This window comes from Rhinatrema bivittatum, chromosome 2, assembly GCF_901001135.1.
Source record: "Rhinatrema bivittatum chromosome 2, aRhiBiv1.1, whole genome shotgun sequence".
In the NCBI taxonomy this organism is placed as follows: Eukaryota; Metazoa; Chordata; class Amphibia; order Gymnophiona; family Rhinatrematidae; genus Rhinatrema; species Rhinatrema bivittatum.
Genome location: NC_042616.1, coordinates 728,732,705 through 728,756,628, shown reverse-complemented (window position 1 = coordinate 728,756,628; position 23,924 = coordinate 728,732,705). Strand labels below are relative to the sequence as shown.

General features: G+C 39.0%; 1 protein-coding gene across 1 annotated transcript in view; it reads left to right on the top strand.

Annotated features, from left to right (window-relative positions):
* Positions 1-23,582, top strand: part of LRP12 (LDL receptor related protein 12) — a 201,048-nt gene extending 177,466 nt beyond the window's left edge. Inside the window, exons 6-7 of the mRNA XM_029591864.1 lie at positions 4,663-4,795; positions 18,617-23,582. Of these exons, the coding sequence (XP_029447724.1) occupies positions 4,663-4,795; positions 18,617-19,480 (997 nt within the window). The 3' untranslated portion in view covers positions 19,481-23,582. The remainder of the gene's footprint in view (positions 1-4,662; positions 4,796-18,616) is intronic.
* The last annotated feature ends 342 nt before the right edge of the window (positions 23,583-23,924 follow it).

Sequence of the window (23,924 nt, the reverse complement as noted above, 5' to 3'; positions counted from 1 at the left end):
ATAAAAAAAATGTTTTTAAAAATCGCTGAGCTATCCATTTCATTGGTGACTTTCAACAATATGTGAAGGCATGACACTATCCTATTCCCAGTCCAGCCTTCTCATAGTCATACCAATATCCTTGTATAGCTTCCCCGAGCAGCTAACATAAACATGACAGCCCAATGGCCAAGGCCCTCACCATCTGTACATGAGTTGACTGTTTGCTTATGTAGTTGTAGCAGGGCCCAGATATGCATGGTCATGTGCAACCCCTATGAGATATGCTAGCTTGCAGTGGCCTGTGAGAAGTTTGGGATTGCCACAATATTTGACATGTACTTCCCAAAAGGCTGTAACTGAAGGCCTGCTAGGTAAGCATTCTGATGTCATTACTGCCTTAGGAACAGCTGAAGTAGTGCTGACACCTGTGTACTTTGTAGGCCCTTTTGACACTATGCATCCAATGTACATGTGGAAATCTTTAGATGCACATTTATTTTATTTATTTATTTACGATTTTTTATATACCGATGTTCATTTCAAAAAGAGATATCACATCGGTTTACAATAAGGTACAATAGGTAACATGGATATCAGCTAGGGAATCTGGCTGTAATGTGAAGTCTGTGATTGATGATTATAAGTGTCAACTTGTAGCTTGAAGCTATGCCTTTAAGCAGCTGAGCCACTTGTGATTTCTATGACTTCTGGAGCACTTGGCTCTATGTCCTAGGCCCTGCTGGAGTTCCATCATATCTAGGCCACTATCTCGCACATGTGAGGGCTAGGACAGGGTCCAATGAGTAACTGAGGTAAGCAAGAAGGTGCAAGCTATGTACACTGTGTTGGCAGTTGTGCACAAATGCTTGGGCAAGATATATCTCTTTTGGACTGATAATCACTATGAATACATTAGGCCAACCACATCTCTTTGGTGTAATGTTTATTTAGTGTCTACTTTGTCTACCACTGTCTGTTGCACCTATTGCTCTATTATCCTGATGTTGCCTGACCAGGCCTAAGTGGTTTCTGTTACACACTGACCCAGGCAGAGGACCTGTGAGTAAAAGATAAAGATGAGACCAGCTCAAAATACTCTGCTGGGCTATCTTCCATGGAAGGGTAAGGAGTAGATGAGGATTAACAGGCAAAACAGCATTGTATGACGCTTTGCTGAAGCTGCCTGACGCTTTGCTGAAGCTGCCTGTCAGTTTGTGGTCTCCCCGGCTTCTGTGGGGGAGACGGGATCCTCAGGTAGATAAGGAACAATGTCTACTGGGTTACGTATCATAGAACCATTATGGAATACACAGCAGAGCAGCACTATTTATTTATTTATTTAGCATTTTTATATACCGATTTTCCAGTAACAGAATTACTCAACGACTATGGGCAGGGTGTACATTAAAGCTCCCCCTGTCTTGTCCAAACAGCAAAATCTAATTTTGAGAACTCCAAAGGTGCATTCTATGACACAACAGATAGAACATAAGGCCTCTTTTTACTCATCTCCGCTGGCATGTTGGGAATAGCAGTGGCGTGAGAAGGCAGGTCCTGCAACCATATCCCAATTCTCCTGCAGCAAAGAGAGAACGGTTGCATCACTTGCACCATTCGATGTACCTCAGGGCCACCTACTTGCTGGGAGTGGACAGTGTGCTGGCGGACAAGCTGAGTCGCGTCTTTCAACCGCACGAGTGGTCTCTCAACCCCTCTGTAGCGAACTCCATCTTCCAACAATGGGGATATCCTCGGATAGATCTCTTTGCGTCCCCACAAAACTGCAAAGTGGAGAACTACTGCTCTCTCATTCACAGCAAACACTCTCAACCCAGAGATGCATTCTCCCTCTCATGGGCAACCGGTCTGCTCTATGCATTCCCTCCACTTCCTCTTCTCTCGAAGACTCTCATGAAGTTATGTCAGGACAAGGGAACCATGATCCTGATAGCACCTCACTGGCCATGCCAAGTGTGGTTTCCAATACTTTAGGATCTCTCCATCCGCAGGCACATTCCCTTTGGAAAGGACCGCTTCTGATTACTCAAAACGAGGGTGCCTACCTTTTGCATACTCATCATCTTTGCATGCTAGCACGCGACACGATAAACATCGCATGGCTAACGTGCATTAGACCCCATTTATCGCTCCATAAAGTCTGTTAGATTGTGATCCCTCTGGGGACAGGGAAATACCTACAGTATTTGAATGTAATCTGCTTTTGTAGTGCCTGAAATGAATATAAAAAATCAAACAAATCAAGAGGTACATAAAAGTAATGATCTTCTAGTGTGCCTATTAAAACATAAATATATTGGGGTGAATTTTCAAACCTTTACACACATACATGCATAAGTAGCCTCTACTCGTGTATTCTGAATTTTCTAAAAGTCTAAAATGTGTGCATATTTTCACTTTCACATGCACATATATGCTGGATTTTCTGAGTCAGGGACAGCACTTAGGCTAGTCAGTTTGCTATTTTAAAATATACATATGAATGTATATTTCATTCCAACTGGCATATTTTTATACCTGTTAATTATCTGGCATAAATGATATTAAGCATGTTTATTGTGTAGTACTGACTGGGTGGGAGGTCTGGGTGAATGGGGAGGATGTCAGACTGAAAACCCAAAGAAGATCTCATGACCTGAAGAAGGACTAGGCAAACTAATGAACTAATAGGTAAATAAATTAACTTCATTTACGTGTGCATGTTTTAAAATTGACCAACTTGTGCACATAAATCGGGCTTGAGCGAGTACTTAATACTTTAATTTTATGCATAAAATATTTGTGCGTATTTTTTTAAAACAGGTAGGAAAATGATGCACGTTCAATGCATTGATATACATGATTTCATTGCATTATATGGCTTATGTGCGAACACTACATATTTCCTTATGGGGTAGAGATATGTATATTTTATAAAACATGTATATGGCTAGAAAATATTTGCATATATCTGCTTGTGTAATTGCTGCTGTGCACATTTGTTTGAAAGGTATAATTATGTATAAATTATCTAAATCTATATAATGTAAAAATGTTAATCAAATAATAAATAGACAAACCAACCATCAGAAATCCATAACATAAATTTAAGGCTTAAAAACACCCACAAAATATAAGAAATATGAAAAACACAGAATTTTAAAACCATAGGAATATTAAAAAAGTTTAATGATTTTTGGTCAATTAGACCTTGAAGCATGTTTTTATGTAATTGTGATGCTCAGCAATAAACTTTTATTATATATTCTTGGATGCTGACAATTTTTATAAGAGTTTTTTTTAATTATTTTTATTTTATTTAACTTTAGCCAACTTTAATTATTTATTTCTATTGTTACTTTGTATTTATGGTATACCATTTGTTATCTTTATACCTACCACCATGGGCTGTATTTCAGACCTTTTTAAGCGACAAACAAGAAAGTTATGTAATACAAGGATATGATCTCTGGTCCTTGAGTCAAACAGATCTGGTTTTCATGCCATCCAAACTATATAAATTAGCCTCGTTCTTTGATCATATATATGCAAAAAATGTATATTCGTTGTGGATATCGTGAAAACCAGATTTTTTTATAGCCCTCACTTTCAAGACCACTCAGTCCTCTTCAAATATTATGTGCTCATGTACTATAACATCTTTTTGTTGGCTCTTTAAAGTTTAAAGGATATTACAACCTGCAACGACAGATTTATATGGAAGCATGATCACTTTATTTTTCTTGTTGGTGGTTATTCTTATAATATACATCAGCATCCTGTCTTTTGCCACTGCCTTATCAATCTGCTTTGATAGCTTAAGGTGCCAAAGGATCCCTAGATCCTGTTCTTATTAGTGCATATCAGATAAGCAAGGGGCATCCAAGATGGAAGGTAATAGAAGGGGGGAATAAAAAAAAAGAAAAAAACTGTCAGCAACCTTTACCTTACTTTTAAATATTGGCTCAAGTTCCCTATGCCAAAGCCATGTTTAAAAGGGTTGGCCTATTTTTCCTACAGGGAATCATAATGCTTACTTTTTAAAAATTATTTTTTGACATATTATAACAAATATAATCTCATAACACACATCCTTTTCTTTCTTAATATAAACCTAGTTATTTTTTTTTACATTTATTTCTTTCGTCCATCTCATCTTTCTCCAAACTACCCAATGAAGATACCAGGAAGGTGACTACATATCTGAAAAGGGATAATGAGGTCTATGCATATTATAATAATGGTTATGAATTAATCATGCAAGGCAATGACCCTTTTAAAAGCCTAAATGTTGAGGGTATTCGTTTCTCCATAATCTATATAACTTCTGATTTTGTTGGGATTTTGAACATAGAATTTTATTCTTTTCTTCTGTTACATATCGATTGGACATTTTTCTACACTATAAATTTGGGTGACTCCAGCACTTTTAGCATATATAATGGTAGAATAAAAATGTCAGAAGAATATATTTTCTATTATATCAAAACAAATGTGCTAAAATGGTAAAGTCTGTCTTGAAAAAATATCATGAAAAAAAATTAAAAAAAAAAAAATTCCTTCCCACCTCCCACCGCCTTGCAAGACCTATTCAATTTCTACAGTAGTGTAATATGACTGTTTTAACTCTTGGAGTTATGGGTTCTTATTGTACATGCATGTGTGTGTATTTATTCTTCACAGGTCCTTTGAAACACAGTTGTCGAGAGTGGAAGCAGAGTTGTTGAGAAGGGAAGCTCCTCCATCTTATGGACAGTTGATTGCTCAGGGTTTAATTCCACCAGTTGAAGATTTTCCTGTTTGTTCACCCAACCAGGTATAATTGTGTTCTTTTCCAAAACTGGAAAGCATTTGGCATCCTCAAAAAGCTAGCCAACTCTCTTGGTGCTATTTTAGCATCTGTAAACTGGTCAATTATATTTATAGTATAATGATGTTAAGTAAGTCTTTGTTGACAGAAAACCATTCTTAGAAACAATGTATCCCCGGATGGGTACAGCCTCTTTGTGGAATTTTCACTTCTCAAGCTTTGCATGAAGGTGGTACTCATGCAGGCGTCTTAGGACTTTAACATCCTCCTGATGACTGCAGATCTTGAGAAAAGATCAGTATATCATTGAGATAAACCACTACGCATTGATACAGTAAGTCCCATAAGATGTCATTCATCATATTTTGAAAGACTGTGGGTGCGTAACTTAAACCGAAGGGCATGACGAGGTATTCAAAGTGTCCATCACGGGTGTTAAAAGCAGTCTTCCATTCGTCGTCTCCTCGAATTCGCATCAAGTTGTAAGCTCCTTTTAGGTCTAATTTGGAGAATATTTTGGCCTCTTGGAGCCTATCAAACAGTTCAGATATTAAGGACACGGGGTACCTGTCCTTGACGGTAATCTCATTCAGACCCCTGTAGTCGATGCAGGGGCATAAGGTGCCATCCTTTTTCCCCACGACAAAGAAGCCTGCACCAGCAGGTGATTTGGAAGGTCTAATAAATCGCTTTTGCAGATTTTCTTGTATGTAGGTAGACATAGCTTTGGTCTTAGCTACTGAAAGAGGGTAAACTCTTCCTTTGGGAGGTTCTGAATTTGGCTTCAGATTTATGGCACAATCGAACTCTGTGTGGTGGAAGAACATCATCTGCTTGCTTTGAGAAAACATCCTGGAAGGAGGCGTATTGTGGAGGTAAGCCAGGTAATGATGGGGTAGTGGGCATGCAGATGAGCGGTGAAACTTCAGCAAGACTCCGACCATAAAAGTCTGGTCCCCACCGAGACAGTTCCAAGGTAGCCCAATTAAATTATGGCATATGGTCTTGAAGCCACGGCAGCCCCAATACCACCGGATGCATGGCTTTTTCTAACACTAGAAAAGAAATTGATTCAGAGTGTAGAACTCCAGTGCACAGGCCGATGGCCTGGGTGGTCAGTGAAACTTCTCCAGGAAGTGGTTCTCCATGGATGGATGTCAATAGCAGAGGCTTATCTATTGGTGTGGTAGGAATCCATAGATGTTTAACTAGGCACTTCAGAATAAAATTACCTCCAGCACCGGAGTCAATGAGGGTGAGAGTCTGAAATTCGAGACCTCCGTAAAGTAGAGATACGGGTAATGATAATGGAGGAGTAGGAGACGTCAGGCCCAGGAGAAGTCCTCCTGCATATCCCAGGCCCGTCAGTTTCCCGGGCAAATGGGACAGGTTTGGACTGCATGACCCGATTGGCCACAGTACATGCACAACCCCATGCACTTGCGATAACGTCTCTCCTTAGAGGTCAAATGGCTTTGGCCTAGTTGCATAGGCTCTTCCTCCTCTAGGGGTGCAGACGGTAAGCTGGAAGCAATAGGCACAGGTTTAGGACGGTTAGCCCCCACTGTAGACTTTCGTGGACTCTTAGCCTCTTGAGTACGATCACGGATACGGCGGTCAGTTCTCCCTGCTAGTTCCATCAGGGACTCAAGGGTATCAGGCAAGTCACGAGCCACTAATTCGTCCTTTACGCGAGAGTGGATACCCTCCATGAATATGGCACGTAAGCATCCAGTGTCCCAATATAGTCCGGATGCTAGAGTCTTAAATTCAATAGCAAAGTCAGATGCTTCCTCTGAGCACTCTTCACAAGCTTCTGAAGAGATTCTTTCAGAACCTTCAGCCGCGGAGGAAAGGCGCCATTCCCCTCCAGAAAACCTCTCCTTTGCCAGCTTTGTCAAGGAGATGTCAGAGACTATTCCATTTAAACTGGTAACGGAGGAGGACGCCAGACACAAAATGCTGGAGGTACTGCAATTTATGGATGCTCCAAAAGAGATAATGGCCATTCCTGTCCACGAGGTTCTTCTAGACCTCTTACACCGCCTCTGGGAGCACTCAGGAACTGTGCCTCCAGTCAACAAAAAGACTTGACACCACATACCTGGTACAACAAGCCCCAGGTTTTCAAAAGAGCCAATTACCCCAGAGTCAGCTCAAAAGAAAGCTAAACGGTCTCACCCTCATTCTTCTGCCCCACCGTGGAAAGAGCAAAAGTCATTAGATGCCTTAGACCGCAGAGTATTCCAGGAGTCAATGCTAATGGCTTGTATAGCGGCCTATCAGCTTTACATGACCCAGTATAGTAGAAATCTCTGGAAGCAAGTCCAGGATTTCTCGGAGACTTTACCTGAACAGTTCCAAGAGGGCTTGTTCTCCATCCTACAAAAAAGATTGGAGGCTGGGAAGCATGAGGTCAGGGCAGCCTACGATGTTTTCGAACTCAGATCGAATGTCGGTATATAAAAATAATAAATAAATTAAATTAAATAAACTGCTTCCAGGGTCTCAGCAGCAGGAATTAGTGCTAAGCACTGGGCTTGGCTTAAAGCCTCTGACCTCCATCCAGAGGTTCAGGACAGATTAGCTGACCTTCCCTGCACAGGGGACAATTTATTTGGTGACAAGATTCAGGAGGCAGTAGTGCAGCTCAAGGATCACCATGAAACCCTGCGCCAGCTGTCCACTGTCACTTCAGATACCTCGGCTGCAACCGGAAGAGGTATGAGACAAGATGCCAGGAAGCTAATTTATAGGCCACGGAGGTACTATCCTCCTCCATCCCGTGCTAGGACGTCCAGACCTTCTCACAGAGGCCAACCTAGTCAGCACAGAACCCCTAGGACACAGCCAGCCCCCCAGACTCGTCCTGCAGTGGGGTTTTGACTCCTATCTAGAGAGCAGCAGTCAACCTCCATTGCACCCCCCAGCCATTTTACTGGTGGGAGGCGGTCTATGCCACTTTGCTGTTTATAGTAACCCCCGGCTACCATCTAAATTTCCTTGCTATACCCCTGGACTCTCCACCAGTCCAGGCATGGAGCCTAAACGATCACACAATGCTCCTCAAGGCACAACTCTCTCTCCTACTGCAGTCCAGAGCTGTGGAACCGGTTCCCCGAACACAGCGAGGAAGGGGTTTCTACTCTCGATACTTTCTAATCCCGAAGAGAACAGACGGTATACGTCCTATCTTGGACCTCCGCACCCTAAACAAATACCATTGCAAGGAGCGGTTCAGAATGGTTTCCTTGGGAACCATGCTTCCACTTCTGCAGCAAGGAGATTGGCTCTGCTCTCTAGATCTTCAGGATGCTTACACCCATATAGCAATTTTTCCTCCTCATCGCAAGTACCTATGATTTGTAGTGGGACACAAATACTTACAGTACAGAGTTCTACCATTTGGCCTTACCTCAGCACCCTGAGTTTTCACGAAGTGTCTGGCATTCATGGCAGCGCAATTGAGAAGCGAGTGTGTCCACGTCTACCCATATCTAGACGACTGGCTTCTCAGACGTTTATCCAGGAAGGAGCACTTCACTCCCTCCATCTTACCATACAGCTGCTGAACTCATTGGGATTTCTGATAAATTATCCCAAATCCCTTCTCACTCCATCACGCCAGCTCTCTTTCATCGGAGCAGATCTAAACACCACCATGGCCAACGCGTCCCTCCCCGAGGACCGTGCGAAGACACTGTTCAACATGGCCAAGACAATCCAGCGTCGTCAGACAGCATCAGCTCTTCTGCTCCTAACCTTACTGAGGACTCGGCACAAATATAATGCCAATAAATATTCAAATGATTTTATTGAAAAAAAATTTTTTCTCTTTTTTAATTAGAACCAACATGTGCTAAAGAATATCACATATTAAAACTATTATCGACGCATCATCATTCTGTCACCATACATCCCATACATTCATACACCCATACCCATAATACCCTAAAATTATGCCAGTAACTCTTAAATATACCAATACCATACAATGTTGACAAGCCCAACATATAGCTTTTTAGTGATATAACATATATATTATACAAGATGTTATAACGTGGCTACAATAGCCTACATACAAGATAATATTAATTATGCAATCATGTGTTATATATAAGTATGTATTATCATTGTTATGCATCCAACAGGACACCTGTTTCGCCCAAAATTAAGGCTTCCTCAGGGAGAAAAGTATATATTATTATATCAGCAATCTGTGCTATCATCACTTAATTGACACTTCCTTGATGCGAATAGCATTGATGACAACCCATCACAAAATTATCAATTGCACATGATCCCGGTCTCTATACCTGTGAAGAAAAATGAACAACAACATCTATTTTAAATCACCAAGCGTCTTATATCCGAGTGCGTACACCCTGTGCACCGCCACCTTTAGAACAGTACCAACCATTCCATTAACTTTATTTATATGCATGATCTTTATCAACTTAAAAACTTCCAGGAATCCACAAAAAACCTTTCGGGTGACTCCACTGAACCGCCAGTCATAGATAAAATCAGCCACGATTGTTATCTTCAAACTTCATGAATTATCCTCCTATAATACAACCATAACACAAAACTTCATGAGTTATCCTTGCTAAATCTCAAGCGAATGAACATTTGATGCGTGTACCATGCACTAGCTTCAAAACAACGTTACGCACTGGTCACTCAAAAGACGCCTTAATATCTATTATATATACCGCTAAGTTCAAAATAAATACACAGAACTATCTTACCAGTATCATCATAAGCCGAAACGCCATGGGTAAAAAGATGTTCTAATACACATTTCTTCCTGAAAAGCACATCATTCAACGATGCCGACCAAATGCCTCCATCTGCGTAAAATACCTGCCTCCTGTGCGCGCGCCGACAGCGTTATTTAAACTGACCAAAAACCTATCACGTACCCAAACACTTGACGTGTTACGTTCACGTTTCCAAAGCGTACTACGTTGCCAAAACGTACTACATATCCATGAAGTGCTGCGTTCTAGTTGCTATAACGTGCTATTGTTTTTGTTGCTATTCTTATAACTACAGAGAAAACTCAATGACGTCCTCCGTACACGTCACCACAACATACTAAGATTAAATGACCTATTACTTACGATGAAATGGCATTCTTAATTTGAACTACGATTAATCACCATAAAAAGCCTGTAGCTCACTGTTCACCCATGTGTGAGGACTACCATCCTGCTTGTCCTGGGAGAAAGAAGAGTTGCTTACCTGTGTTCTTCTAGGACCTCCTAGAGTTGCTTACCTGTGTTCTCCTAGGACCCTGTGTGGCGACAGGGTTGATGGCATGCTGGGCATGCTCAGTGTGCCAGTCAAAGTTCTAGAAACTTTGACAAAAGTGTTCCGTGACAGGGCTCCATCTGATGCTGTCACCCATGTGTGAGGACTAACATCCTGCTGTCCTGGGAGAACACCTGTTACAGGTAAGCAACTCTGCTGTCTAAGAGATTGACAGGTGGGCACAGAAGATATGAGAGTAGGGGGATAGGAAGTTACTCTGAGCCCTAGGTCTGGGACTGAACCAGTACTTGGTTCTCAGCTGACGATGGAATTAACTTATCTCTGACAGATGGAGAGAGATAAAATTGCAATATTTTAGTACATTTGAATGTTAATAAATTTAGCTGAGATCTAGAATTTCAAATGAGTACAAATTCACTTATAAATGAAAAGTTTAAAAATGATCTCTAGACAGGCCTAAGAGCGACACTAACCATATATTTTTCTGTGGGATCATATTTGGATAGAAAAAGTCAGAAGTACTGCCAGTTTACAGATACAACATGTAATTTCCCAAATGACCAGATTTGCAACTTCCAGCCCTATTAAGAAATTATTTTGTGTGATAACAAGGAGTTGTGATTCCTCTTTTGGTTCATGCAGATGATGTATTCTTTTTGGCACAGAGTGGCGGAGCCAGAGAGAGGATTAGAATGCACAACCAGCGGTTCCTCAGTTGTCCCAACTCATGACAGTGAAAGTCACAATGTTAAGCTTTGTGCATATAATAAATCCCTTATTTTGAATATAAAGAAAGAGGTTTTAATTATTTAACAGATATTTAATTAATATTGGTTTGAGGGGGCATCTAATTAATGTCCGTCCAGGAACAAAGAAGTGACATTTGGGGCATTCCCAGGGTGCAACTTCACTTTTGGAAACTGATCTTCAGTGCTACCCAGACAGAATTATCCAGGTAATTCTGGTTGTCCAGCTAGCTGTCCTGAAGTTACCCGGATAAGTAGAGGGAAAATAGTAGCAGGCCAGTGGCACCCTGCCCAGTCCCCCTCTGTAAGATAAACTTAACAACTAGCAGGCTGAGTACCAACTGATTTCTGCCTCCCTCCTCTTTGCCCCAGGATTTTAAAAAAAAATTGTAGTGGGCCAAGTGGTGCCAATTTCCCCCTCCCCCCCCCCCCCCCCCCCCCCACTCCCACCACTTCCTCTACATTTTTAAAAGGTGATGCAGCAAATGTCCTCCCAAGCCTTGAAACCCCAAAAAGCAACCATTGAAACACAAAAGGAGAGGCTCTTACCTCCTTTCACTGTGCTGAATATTAAGTGCTGGTACAATTGGCAACTTCCAACACTTTATTTTCATTTATTGATGCACTGTGTATATTAGTAGTTAGAGCAGCAGGCTACGAAACAGGTTCAAATCCCACTGCTGCTACTTGTGATTTTAGGCAAGTCTCTTCACCCTCCATTGCTTCAGGTTCAAAACTTAGATTGTGAACCTTTTGGAGAGAGGAAAATACCTACAGTACCTGAATGTAACCCGCTTTGAAGTGGCTGAAAGGTGGAATATAAATCAAATAATTAAATCTCGTTCAGATCTTGGATCTCAGATCTAAACAAAGTTTATTTATAAAGAGAAATTCAAGATGATCATGTTGCCCATGATCTTGTTAGACAAGAGATATTGGCTTTACTCTTGAGATGTGAAAGATCTATATACACACATAATGATGCATCCAGATCACAGACTGTACCTCAGATTCATCATTAGCCTCTTGTGTCTACATTTGTTTCCAAACCTAGATGATTTCTAAACTAAAGTAATTCACATGCCACAGCAGAGGAAGTGTTAAATTTAGTAATACAACAACTAGAACATCCAGGATTTGTCATAAATTATCCAGAAATCCAATCTAAAACTCAACATCCTAATTAGAGTTCATTGGAACTCTATCAGATTCTTAGGAAGCAAAGGTGTTCCTTCTCTCCAACAGAGTAACTGATTTGATATCTTCAGTGATCAAGATTTCCACAGCTCATAATTCCCTCATCACATATTGCCCTCATCACATATTGCCCTCATCACCAGATTCCACATGTTGGTCCCAGTAGGCATTAAGAACCTAGTTGAATCATCTTTGCAGAGCCTACAACACCAGATAGAAATGACCAAAGAACTAAAATAAATTCATTTCTCAGTCACTTTTAAGGGACAGTCTGATGACAGGCTTGCTTTTCACAAGGCCCTGAAGCAGGTTATTCTAACTACAGATGATTCACTCCTAGGCTGAAGAGCAAACAACCAAGGCTTCTAAACACAAGGCCAGAAGATGAAATACCACATCATCTTTAGAATTACAAGCCATGTGGCTTGCTGTTGCAGCTTTCCAACACCTGATATCCAACAAGATTATTTTAATCCAAACTAATAATTAGGTACATAGAGAGGAACTGGAGATTTTCAGGACTGGCCACTTTTAGAGATGGACCTTGGTCTGACACAGTATGGCATTTTCTTATGTTCTTATGATGATATCCGAATTTGGACTATGGCAATAGTTCATGCATCTATTCTCTGGGCAGCTTATTTGCCATGCAAGGAAAACATGATAGCAAACAAACTTAACCAAGTCCTTGGCCCTCCTGAATGATCTCTGGACCATCAGGTACCAAACAGCATTCTCTGTCCTGGGGAATCCTGAAGATAGACTTGTTTGCTACCCATGTCAACAGCAAGGTTCAAACACTGTACTTCAATAGGAAGTCCCCACATAGTCTAGCATTGGGTGCCTTCTTAATATGCTGAGGAATAGGCCTTCTCTGTGCCTGCTATCCATTACCATTAATAGCCAACAACTTGTTAATTTATAATTTTCTTTATTTAATTTATTATACATATAGTTTATTTCTGACCCAGATTCTGTCATCATCTTCATCTGTCCATAGGAATACAATTCATTTGATCTCTCTTTGAGGCCTGGTGATACAGAACTAAGGTACCTTGCTTCATCTGAACATCCACTCTTTAGCTCTGAAGGCATGGATGTTGAACAGACAGTAATTTCCTCTTTCAGCCTTTCACACAATATTTCTCAAATGTTCTTAAGAAAACTGTCAACTGCAGCCTTACATTTTCAAATGGAAAAGGTTTTGTCTATGGGCTATATATAAGAGCTTAAATCCCTTCTCCTGCCTTGTACCAAAATTACTAGACTATCTTCTCCATCTATCATAGAAACATAGAAATGACGGCAGAAGAAGACCAAACAGCCCATCCAGTCTGCCCAGCAAGCTTCACACATTTTTTCTCTCATACTTATCTGTTTCTCTTAGCTCTAGGTTCTATTTCCCTTCCACCCCCACCATTAATGTAGAGAGCAGTGATGGAGCTGCATCCAAGTGAAATATCTAGCTTGATTAGTTAGGGGCAGTAGGGGTAGTAACCGCCGCAATAAGCAAGCTACACCCATGATTATTTGTTGTACCCAGACTATGTTATACAGCCCTTATTGGTTGTTTTTTCTTCTCCCTTGCCGTTGAAGCAGGGAGCTATGCTGGATATGCGTGAAGTATCAGTCTTTCTCCCATGCCGTTGAAGCAGAGAGCCATGCTGGATATGCATTGAAAGTGAAGTATCAGGCACATTTGGTTTGGGGTAGTAACCGCCGTAACAAGCCAGCTACTCCCCACTTTGTATTGCGAATCCTTTTTTCTTCTCCGCTGCCGTTGAAGCTATGCTGGAAATGCGTGAAGCATCAGTTTTTCTTTTCCCCTGCTGTTGAAGCAGAGAGCTATGCTGGAAATGCGTGATGTATCCGTCTTTCTCCCATGCTGCTGAAGCAGAGAGCCATGCTGGATATGCATCGAAAGTGAAGTATCAGGCACATTTGGTTTGGGGTAGTAACCGCCGTAACAAGCCAGCTACTCCCCTCTTTGTGAGTGCGAACCCTCTTTTCTTCTCCCCTGCCGTTGAAGCAGAGAGCTCTGCTGGATGTGTGAAGTATCAGTTATTCTTCTCCCCTGCCGTTGAAGCAGAGAGCTATGCTGTATATGCATTGAAAGTGAAGTATCAGGCTTATTTGGTTTGGGGTAGTAACCGCCGTAACAAGCCAGCTACTCCCCTCTTTGTGAGTGCAAATCCTTTTTTCCACATTTCCTCTTGCTGTTGAAGCTTAGAGCGATGTTGGAGTCACAGTAAGCATGTGTATGTTTATTGAATAAGGGTATTGTGTCCAGGCAGTAGCCATCATTCTGGCGAGTCACCCACTCTTCATTGGCGGCCTCTTGACTTTATGGATCCACAGTGTTTATCCCACGCCCCTTTGAAGTCCTTCACAGTTCTGGTCTTCACCACTTCCTCCGGAAGGACATTCCAGGCATCCACCACCCTCTCCGTGAAGAAATACTTCCTGACATTGGTTCTGAATCTTCCTCCCTGGAGCCTCAAATCGTGACCCCTGGTTCTGCTGATTTTTTTTCCTACGGAAAAGGTTTGTTGTTGTCTTTGGATCATTAAAACCTTTCAAGTATCTGAAAGTCTGTATCATATCACCCCTGTTCCTCCTTTCCTCCAGGGTGTACATATTTAGATTCTTCAATCTCTCCTCGTACGTCAACCGATGAAGATCCTCCACCTTCCAGGTCGCCCTTCTCTGTACCGCTTCCATCTTGTCTTTGTCTTTTTGTAGCTAACTTGAAAACATAACCATACAGGAAGGAAACCAGATTCTTCCATCCTCTAATAACTCATTTTATGAAAGACCTACTTAAGTGTTTCCCAGCCAGTGTGCCTTCAGACCCAATTAGGTATGCCATGGAAAAGTCTCCATTGACTGACGATCAGATGCAAGCCAGCACTTGGGCTGTGCTGTCAGTATCACACAGCAACAAGTGACCCCTGAGTGGCTCTTCAATGTGTAAAAACTCCTTTCTGAGAACATTTGTAATCATGCATGCATTTTCCAGCATGAGCCTTGGAGTGTGGTAATTTATGAGCAGAATTCAGGGCACGGATAGCTGGGCCCCTGTTTGTGCAGCACACACACTGCCGCTTCCTTTGAGTCCTTCCACCCTCTGTCCTATCTCCAGGCTGAGTGAGATGGGGAAAGCATGCACTGAGCACTGGATGTGACTTTCTCTGACTGCTGGAAGTGGCAGCAGTGAAGAAGATCTGGCAACCACATGCAGCAGCCAGGGGTGTAAGGTAAGTAACTTAAGTCAGCTGCCCGCACCACATCAGCATCTTTCTTATCCTGCATTTGTAAATAGAGTAAGCTGGTCCATCATGACAAGTTCATATGTGTCTCCCACCCCCTTTCTCCCTTTGTTTTAAAATTTTGGAAAAAGACTGATGGGACTTCCAGTGCTTCTGGAGCTCTTCTTTTGGTCATACAAGTCCTTTCCATGTCCACACTGCCTGCTCCATGGAGACTGCTGGGCCATACAACAATTTTGTTATTATAGATATGTCTTTGGCTGGAAAAGGTTGGGAAACACTGGCCTACTTCATCTTAAGCATCCTATAAAACCACCTACACTCTCCTGGGATCTCTTTGCAGTCCTCACTCAGCTGTTGAGACCACATTTTGAGTCCATAAATGCTCGTCTCTTTAAGTATTTATCCTAGAAAGTAGTGTTCCTTATTGCAAAAAGAATCGGCAAACTTCAAGCATTAGCAACTTACACACTTTACTCAAAATTGTATCAACACTTCCAAAAATTTCTTCAGAAAATAATCTCTGATTTCCACTTAAATCAGTCTGGTTTTTCTTTTGACCACCTCTCTGACTTCATACTAATAGGGCTGACTTGGCCTTATATACCTTAGATTACAAAAGAGCAATGTCTTTTTACATTGACAGAACTAAAGATGTTAGAAAATCCACCCAGCTCTTCATCTTTTATTACTCTAACAGACCTGGGCTAGCATTCATAAAACGTATAGCTGCAAATTGAATCTCAGAATGTATCTTTCTTTGCTACGTCAAAATTGGCCTCTTGCTAGAGAGTCATATAAAAGTACACACGGTAAGAGCAATGACTGCCTTTATAGGTCACCTTGACTGTAGCTCTATTGAAGAAATATATAAATCTGCTATATGGATTTAGTGCATACACTGAAGTACCACAAGGATCAGCACTCTCCGCCACCCTCTTTAACACCTATATGCTTCCACTCTGTCATCTGCTTTCTGGACTTGGACTCACCCACTACATCTATGCAGACGATATACAGATTCACATTCCTATCCATAGATCTCTTGCATCCACCAATAAAAATGCAGCGATATATTTAACAATCATCAAACAGTTATTATCCCACATGAGGCTCATGTTAAATGTTGACAAAACTGAAATCATTTTCCTAGATAGAAGACCTACTCTTGGCAAGTTACCCGCCCTCAAATTAGAAGATCAGCTGACTACATTAAATCCTGTCCTTCATACCCACAACCTGGGAATCATAGTCGATTCTGAACTAAATTTTAAAAAACACATTTCAACCAAAATAAAGGAAGGGTACAGCAAATTTCAGACTTTAAAACGATTGAAACCATTACTAAAGCCCTCTAACTTCAGATTAGTACTCCAACTTCTAATTTTTGCTAACATTGACCTCTGCAATTCTCTACTACCTGGCTTACCATCCTCCACCATACTTCCTCTCCAAATTCTACAGAACTCTGCAGCCTGAATTCTAACAGGAACCAATAAACATGACCATATAACACTGATCCTAATATCCTGCACTGGTTACCGGTTAAATATCGAATCGAATACAAAGTCTTATGTATTCTTCACAAAATCATATATGGTGAACAAACAGACTGGCTTAATGCTGCCATTAGGATTCACATTCCACAATGCAATCTCCATTCTGCTAATAAAGGTCTCCTAAATATTCCCTCTGTCCATTCAGCTCACCCCTCTCAAATAAGAGATTGGACACTATTATTGGCAGAACCCAAGTGCTGGAATTCCCTCCCAATAGAGACACGGCTTCAACAAGATCTAAAAATATTCAGAAAGGAGGTAAAGACGTAGCTTTTTACAAAGGCTTATCAGGATCCAACATGATTCTTTTTATAACCTGTTAAAGAGCTTTTCTGTTTCAGTCCTGACTTTGACTATGTTATCCATTCACGCTTTTATTGAATACAGCTGCCTCTAGTATTTTATTTTCCTTGATCTTATTATCTTTTATTTTATTCTATTAATCATGTATTTTTTACTCTCCATTTTATTTATTACTATACTCTCTTATCTTTACTATTTATTGTAAAACTCTGTAAACCATTGTGATGGTTCCCAAACGACGGTATATACAAGTTATTAAATAAATAAATAAATAAAAATAAATACTACTCACTACTGCTGAGATATTGACTCACGCCAAGATAATAGAATTGGGCATTCAGCGTTAAATATTTTTGAGTCCGTTTTTTTTAAAGATTTTTAATTCCTTTCATCCAAAAGTATATTTTTTGCAGGCTATTTTCAGGAGAGTGTGCATAAGGGACTTTGTCAATCTTAGTTTATGAGTCCTGTATGTGGAACAGATTGCTCCTGCTTATTCATGGAGAAAGCAAATTTGTTTATGTGTAACTTTGGACCACAGGATAAATAAATTACACATACCCTCCTACCTCTCCTTGGAGTTAAAACATTTTTTCTCATAAGCTTATGAGTAGGTCTTGTGGCACATGGCTCTGCGGTGCTGACTGTGCATGAGTAGAAAAGCCCTCTAGGCTTTTCTAACTCTAGCTTATAAGTATTCTGTTGTCAGCAGTGTCAGATGATGTCATCCACAAGTGACTGATTTATCCTGCTGCCACAGTGGACATCGGTTACAAGTAAGCAATTTTACTTTCTTAAGAATTTGGAAATTTGCCACCTGTTCCATTAATGTCATCCAGTACCAGGCTGCTGAGCTTATAGCTTTGGAGTCTGTTCAGTTCACAATGGTGAAAATTATATAAAACAAAAAGCATTCTAGTACAGAAGCATCCCCTTTTACTTAAATTAGCAAAACTATTATGAACTCTGCTTATTTGGCAAATAAAGGCTCAAAAGAAGATTGCCTTAAAAGTTAATATTTTGATTGCAAATTCCTGAGTGAGCAACCTTAATACAAATCAAAGTCCCAAAATCTATTATCTAGATAGGATTTAAAACATGATGTGGTCACCCATTAACTTTATTTCTCTGGACATTCTAAAGTGTGGGGTTCATATTTGTTGTATTAGGATTAGGGTGTTTGAGGACTTAAACTTTACTTATCATAAGGGATTGCATTTTAAAACACTGAAATAGATTTTTTTTCCCATTCCATTTTATTCACATTTATCTGTATTGATCCATATAGCATAACATTTTTTACTGCAGCTTTCTTTTCTTTGAAACCTTTTTGGCTTGGGTAATTTTGAGATCTGAGTATCTGAGAAAATTGAACAATCTTTTTAAACTCATACATATCCCTTATATGCATGATATGAAAAGAGAACAAGTAAAATATAATTTTAACATTTGTAACAATTTTTATTCTTTTTGCAGGCTTCAGTTTTGGAGAACCTAAGATTAGCAGTTCGATCTCAGCTTGGATTTACCTCTATTAGGCTACCCATAGCTTCCAGATCTAGTAACATATGGAATCGAATTTTCAGCTTTGCACGATCACGCCACTCAGGATCACTTGCATTGGTCTCAGCAGATGCAGATGATGATATTGTAAGCCAGAGTGCAAGCAGAGACCCTGAAAGAAATACTCATCGAAGTCTGTTTTCAGTCGAATCCGATGACACAGACACAGAGAATGATAGAAGGGACACACAAGGAGCTGTTGGTGGTGTTGCTGCTCCATTGCCTCCAAAAATTCCCCCAGTATCAGCAATAGAAGCTGTGGTAGGAGCTTGTGGAAGCTCTTCAAGTCAGAGTTCCAATATTAGTACTACTGAAAATGGAAGGGAAATACCAGGTGTGGAACCTCCAGTTGTGAGTCCAGTACGTCAACAGCTGTCCAGTGCATTAAGTCGAATGACCCAAGGCTTACGCTGGGTACGCTTCACTTTAAGACGGTCAGGTTCAATAAATCAGCACCACAGTCCACTGAGACAGCTTGACAATGGGGGAAGTGGAAGAGAGGAAGATGATGATGTTGAAATGTTAATTCCAGTTTCTGACATAGCATCAGACTTTGACATGAATGATTGTTCCAGACCTCTACTTGATCTTGCTGCAGATCAAGGCCAAGGACTCAGGCAGACTTACAATGCAGCACATCCTGGAGTGAGACCATGTAATCGAGATGGGCCTTGTGAGTGTTGTGGTATAGTGCACACTGCCCAGATACCAGACACCTGTTTAGAAGCAACACTTAAAAATGAAACCAGTGATGATGAGGCTTTGTTACTTTGTTAGGTACAAATAGAATAGGGGAAGACGTGTACAGGTTGGAGCAATATGCAGTCATTGTTTTATATTTAAAAATAAATGAGAACTAATTTTTAGGTTCACATAGTCCAGTTCAAGATCATGTGAAAAAAATATTTTTAGCCCTCAGGGTATAATAATCATTTCTAATACTGGGTAACTCTGTGAAATACAGTTTAGTGTTTTTCAATAAGCATTATGGATACTCAGAATCCATTTCTTAAGGGACAGTGTTTCCCTAATGATACACATTAGGGACATATTTTACACTGTTACAGTTCGTATACAGGATATAGGATCGATATCCTGTAGAAGTTATCCATATTAATTGTAAATTCTAACTTTACAAATACACTTAAATAGAACAGTCTGGAAATAAGAGCCATGTTGATCCTTTCATATTAATTGACATTTGCACTGACCATTTTTTTATATGAACCTTTACCAGTGATTCTCCCAACTGAGTTGTACAGACAAAGTAGCATGAAGCTACAGGTACGTAAAAGATATAGAACAGGAAATGTTGCCCCCGCCCCCACCCCCGAAAGGGGAGAGTCTTTCCTCATTGTTCAGCTTTTCTTTCCAGCTTACTTTTCTAACATAAGTCCATTAAAATATAATAGTATAGCATTACTACCACCAATTAAACAAAAGGTCCATTAAATCCAGCATCCTGTCTCTAATCATGGCCAGTTTGGGTCACAAATACTCAGTAGATCCCAAAATGTAGACCTATTTCTTGTTGCTAACTCCCAGGGATAAGTGATGGCTTTTCGAAGTCCAGCTGGCTAATAAATGTTTATAGACTTTTCCTCCAGTAACTTGTCCATATCTCCTTTAAACCCTGCCATGCTAGTTGTCTTGCAAATGAGGTAGAAATGTGGAATACTGCATGTTACAGATTTTTTTTTGTTAATTTCCACTGATATGTATAATTCATAGTTTAATTTGGTTGTGATATTATGATGGATACCTTTGAATTTATTTTCATTATTAACTTTCAGTCCCTTACTATAAAATAGCAAAATGAAGAAAACCTATGCAGCCATTACTGTGTGCTGTAGAGGCTGCCAATTCACTTCAGCTATTGTAGAAACAGTCCTTTATGTGAAAGATCTCTAGTTGTAGAGTTACAAAAGAGAGAACATTTAGCTAGTATATTATTTTCATTGGGAAAACAGTATTGTGTTATAATTTAGAAAAAATATAATTTAGAAAAAATATTGAAACATTCAGCCTGAATATTTGTCACTTTCATTATGTGTAAACTATATTCTGCTTCAGCCTCTGTTTTAAGCACATCTTGACAGTCTAAAAACATCAGTATGCCAGATCAGTCTTCCTTGTGCTTGCACCTATTTGAAGCCATTAGGGCTATTATCTTTAAAGAAAAAAAAAAGTGCTCCAAGGAAACTTCCAGAGACCATGAATGCCAAATGCCAACATTTCTACTGAAATGCAGTTCCATTGAAATGGAGCTAACCTAATAGTATAACAAATAACAGCCCTGATAGTCCTTTATTTTTTTTTTTTTTTTAGTTACTGAAATGTTTTTAGGGTTTTGCTTACAACAAAAACTCTAAAAATATCCTTAATTAGATGTTTTAAAATTGACTCTCAAAAACACACATAGCTTTGGGGTTTGGTAAGCCATAAAAGCAATGGAAGAAGGGTTATAGAGGACTGCAACTTATAGGATGAACTTTAAATAAGGGAATCTCATTGTCAATATAGAAATCTTTTTAGTTAAAAAATCTGAAAAGAGAAGTAAACAAATTTCCACAGTTTTGGAGATGAAATATAGAAATCCATTTTTTGTTGATATCAGTCTCAAGACTTGCAATAAAAGTCCTTGATCACTATAGTGCAAGACAGCATTGGTACAGTACTGAATGTTGGAAGGAGGACAAGAAAAAAAGCTCTTAAAAATGTATATCTGATATAATTTATTTTTCTCATTCATTCTGCTGCATCATGGTACAATAATTTCTAAACGAGATTATATATTGAGTTATGTTAAATGATTGTAAGGTTCACATTATTGCAGCACTGATAGAAATAAAATATATCTGAGGAATAGCTTAGGGGAATGCAACTCTTAACTGATTTCTTCCTTTCATACATGTTAGCAAATATATACTCTTGGGAAGTATCAACTACTAGGAGGTCTGGAACTACACATTTTGTTAGTGCAAAACTCACTTAACTGAACAACACAACAAAGGAATTAACAAGATATGTAGCCTGGATATCCTGTATATGATACTTATTGTAATAGTACAAAATATGTTGCCAAGGATATGGTCCTTTTACGTAATAAGTTTATCCCATTAGTTTCAGATATGTGTAGCTTTCAGTGGAGAGGTATGATTGCTCAGGAGTGTTTGTATCATTTTTCTTTTTTATTAAATAGATATATATATATATATATATTGCTGCCAATATATCTTATAACTTAATATAATAATCTGCTGGTAAAGATTGCAAAATCTAAAATGTTTGTCCTATGACATTTAACATTTTGGCAAATTATTGTAGGGTACCATTAGAAGTAAAGCTACTTCTTTTGTTCTTGTTTCTTTTCAGTCAAACATTCATAGTGTACAGAGAAATTTTAAATTAATCTGGTAGGAATAACTTTCAGGGACTACTTATCCACATATTCTGTATTCTTAATTTTTTACTTTTTATTTGCCACATGAAAACTCACCTTTTCTAACTAATCCTCGCTGTAAAACTAATTGTTAGATCAACTTTGTTTATGCTGCAGTGAAACTTGTCTAAAAAATTCGTTTTGGTTTACACTGACATTTGAAACATGCTACAATGATACATTATGGGTACAAACGTAATAGGTTATAATTATTGTAGCTTGATTTTTATGGTATTCCATTGATGGACTGTGGTGAAAAATAGCTTGGCTTGTGAAGATGTAGAATATATGAAAGCAATGTATTCCCTGATGGATGACTTTAGTTATGACTTTCAACTCCTTCCTTAAGATATAAATTTGAACTTGCATTTGTATGTAAAAAGCAGTTCTGTAGATTTTATATAAAATTAGCTATACAAAACTGAAGAAATTGAACTTAGCTTGATAATAGAAACAAATGATATCCAAATTAAAGCCATTCATTTGTTTTTTGTTTTTTTTGTTATAATTTAAATTGTATTATTCAACACAGAAAGAAATACAAAATTTTGGGCTACACCAATTACTCAAATGTAGCAAATAAAAATAGCTAAAGCTAAGTGTATCCTATGCTTAGTCTATATGATTTCTGAAATGTCTACAAGTATTATACAAGTTCCAAATCATATGTTTTCCCTGGGTAGATACCATTCCATTATGTTAATAAAGTGCACGTTCCACTTCTATTCGCCAATATATCCCCAAGAGAAATGACAGTAAAGAGGGCATGTAGAATGACTGGATATAGCCTGTATACTGTAAATTTGCAAGGACCTAGGGTATTGCACTAAAGTCATATGTGTCTTGATTGAGCTCAGTGCCCTTGCACTATCACTTTAAGTACTATTATTGTCCGGTACTACAATGAATATATGATTCCAAGACTATTTTCTTGAGTATTGCTTTTTGATTTCTTTTTAAAAATTTTGCTACAAAGGATATGCAGTACTAAATCCTTATTTATTTGTTTTATTTAAATAATGGGCTGAATTTCAACTGGTTATTAGGCAAGTATTTTGTCACTCCATATAATATTTTGAGTTTTCTAATTTTTGTATTATAACAAAACGTCAGTGAGAGAAAAATGTTAAGTGTTCTAAATTGTATGACAAGTAGGTTTATATGCAGCTATCAACATGAATATTAAGAACCTACTTTTCAGAAACAACATGTCAACTGCTGTTTATTTATTTTGCCAGTCTGTTTTAGTAACTTTAAAGATTCATTATAAAAAATGTATTTGTGTGACTGTATCCTATTTATTAAATTTTAAATACTTTGCTGAGTGTCATTTTAAAGCATGTTTAAAGTCTTGTGCATTTCTGTCATGTGTTATGCTGTCAGGCAAATCTGACTCTGTTTAAATATGTATCAAAAATTAAAAGGTTTTTGCTAAGTGTTAAGGTAATTTCTTCAGATAAATTTAACATCTTTTTTCCATTTTTAACCTATATAGACTTGTATGTAATAACTAACCAGTCGGGCACAACAGGCTAGGGGCTGGATAAAAATTGTACGTCCACTGTTGGATACTCAATTGTATGTTATAACAAAACTGTGAAAAGGGATTTAGTAATTGACATTCAAAAATTAGAATTATATCTTCTATTTTCAAGTTTTAATTAATAAAACACCTGGATCCAATAAAATAAAATAGGTGTTTGGATAAACACCAGAAAATCACCACAGCCCCTAATACTCTCTCACCTCTTGCCTGCTTTGGATCCTTCACTCTGTTTA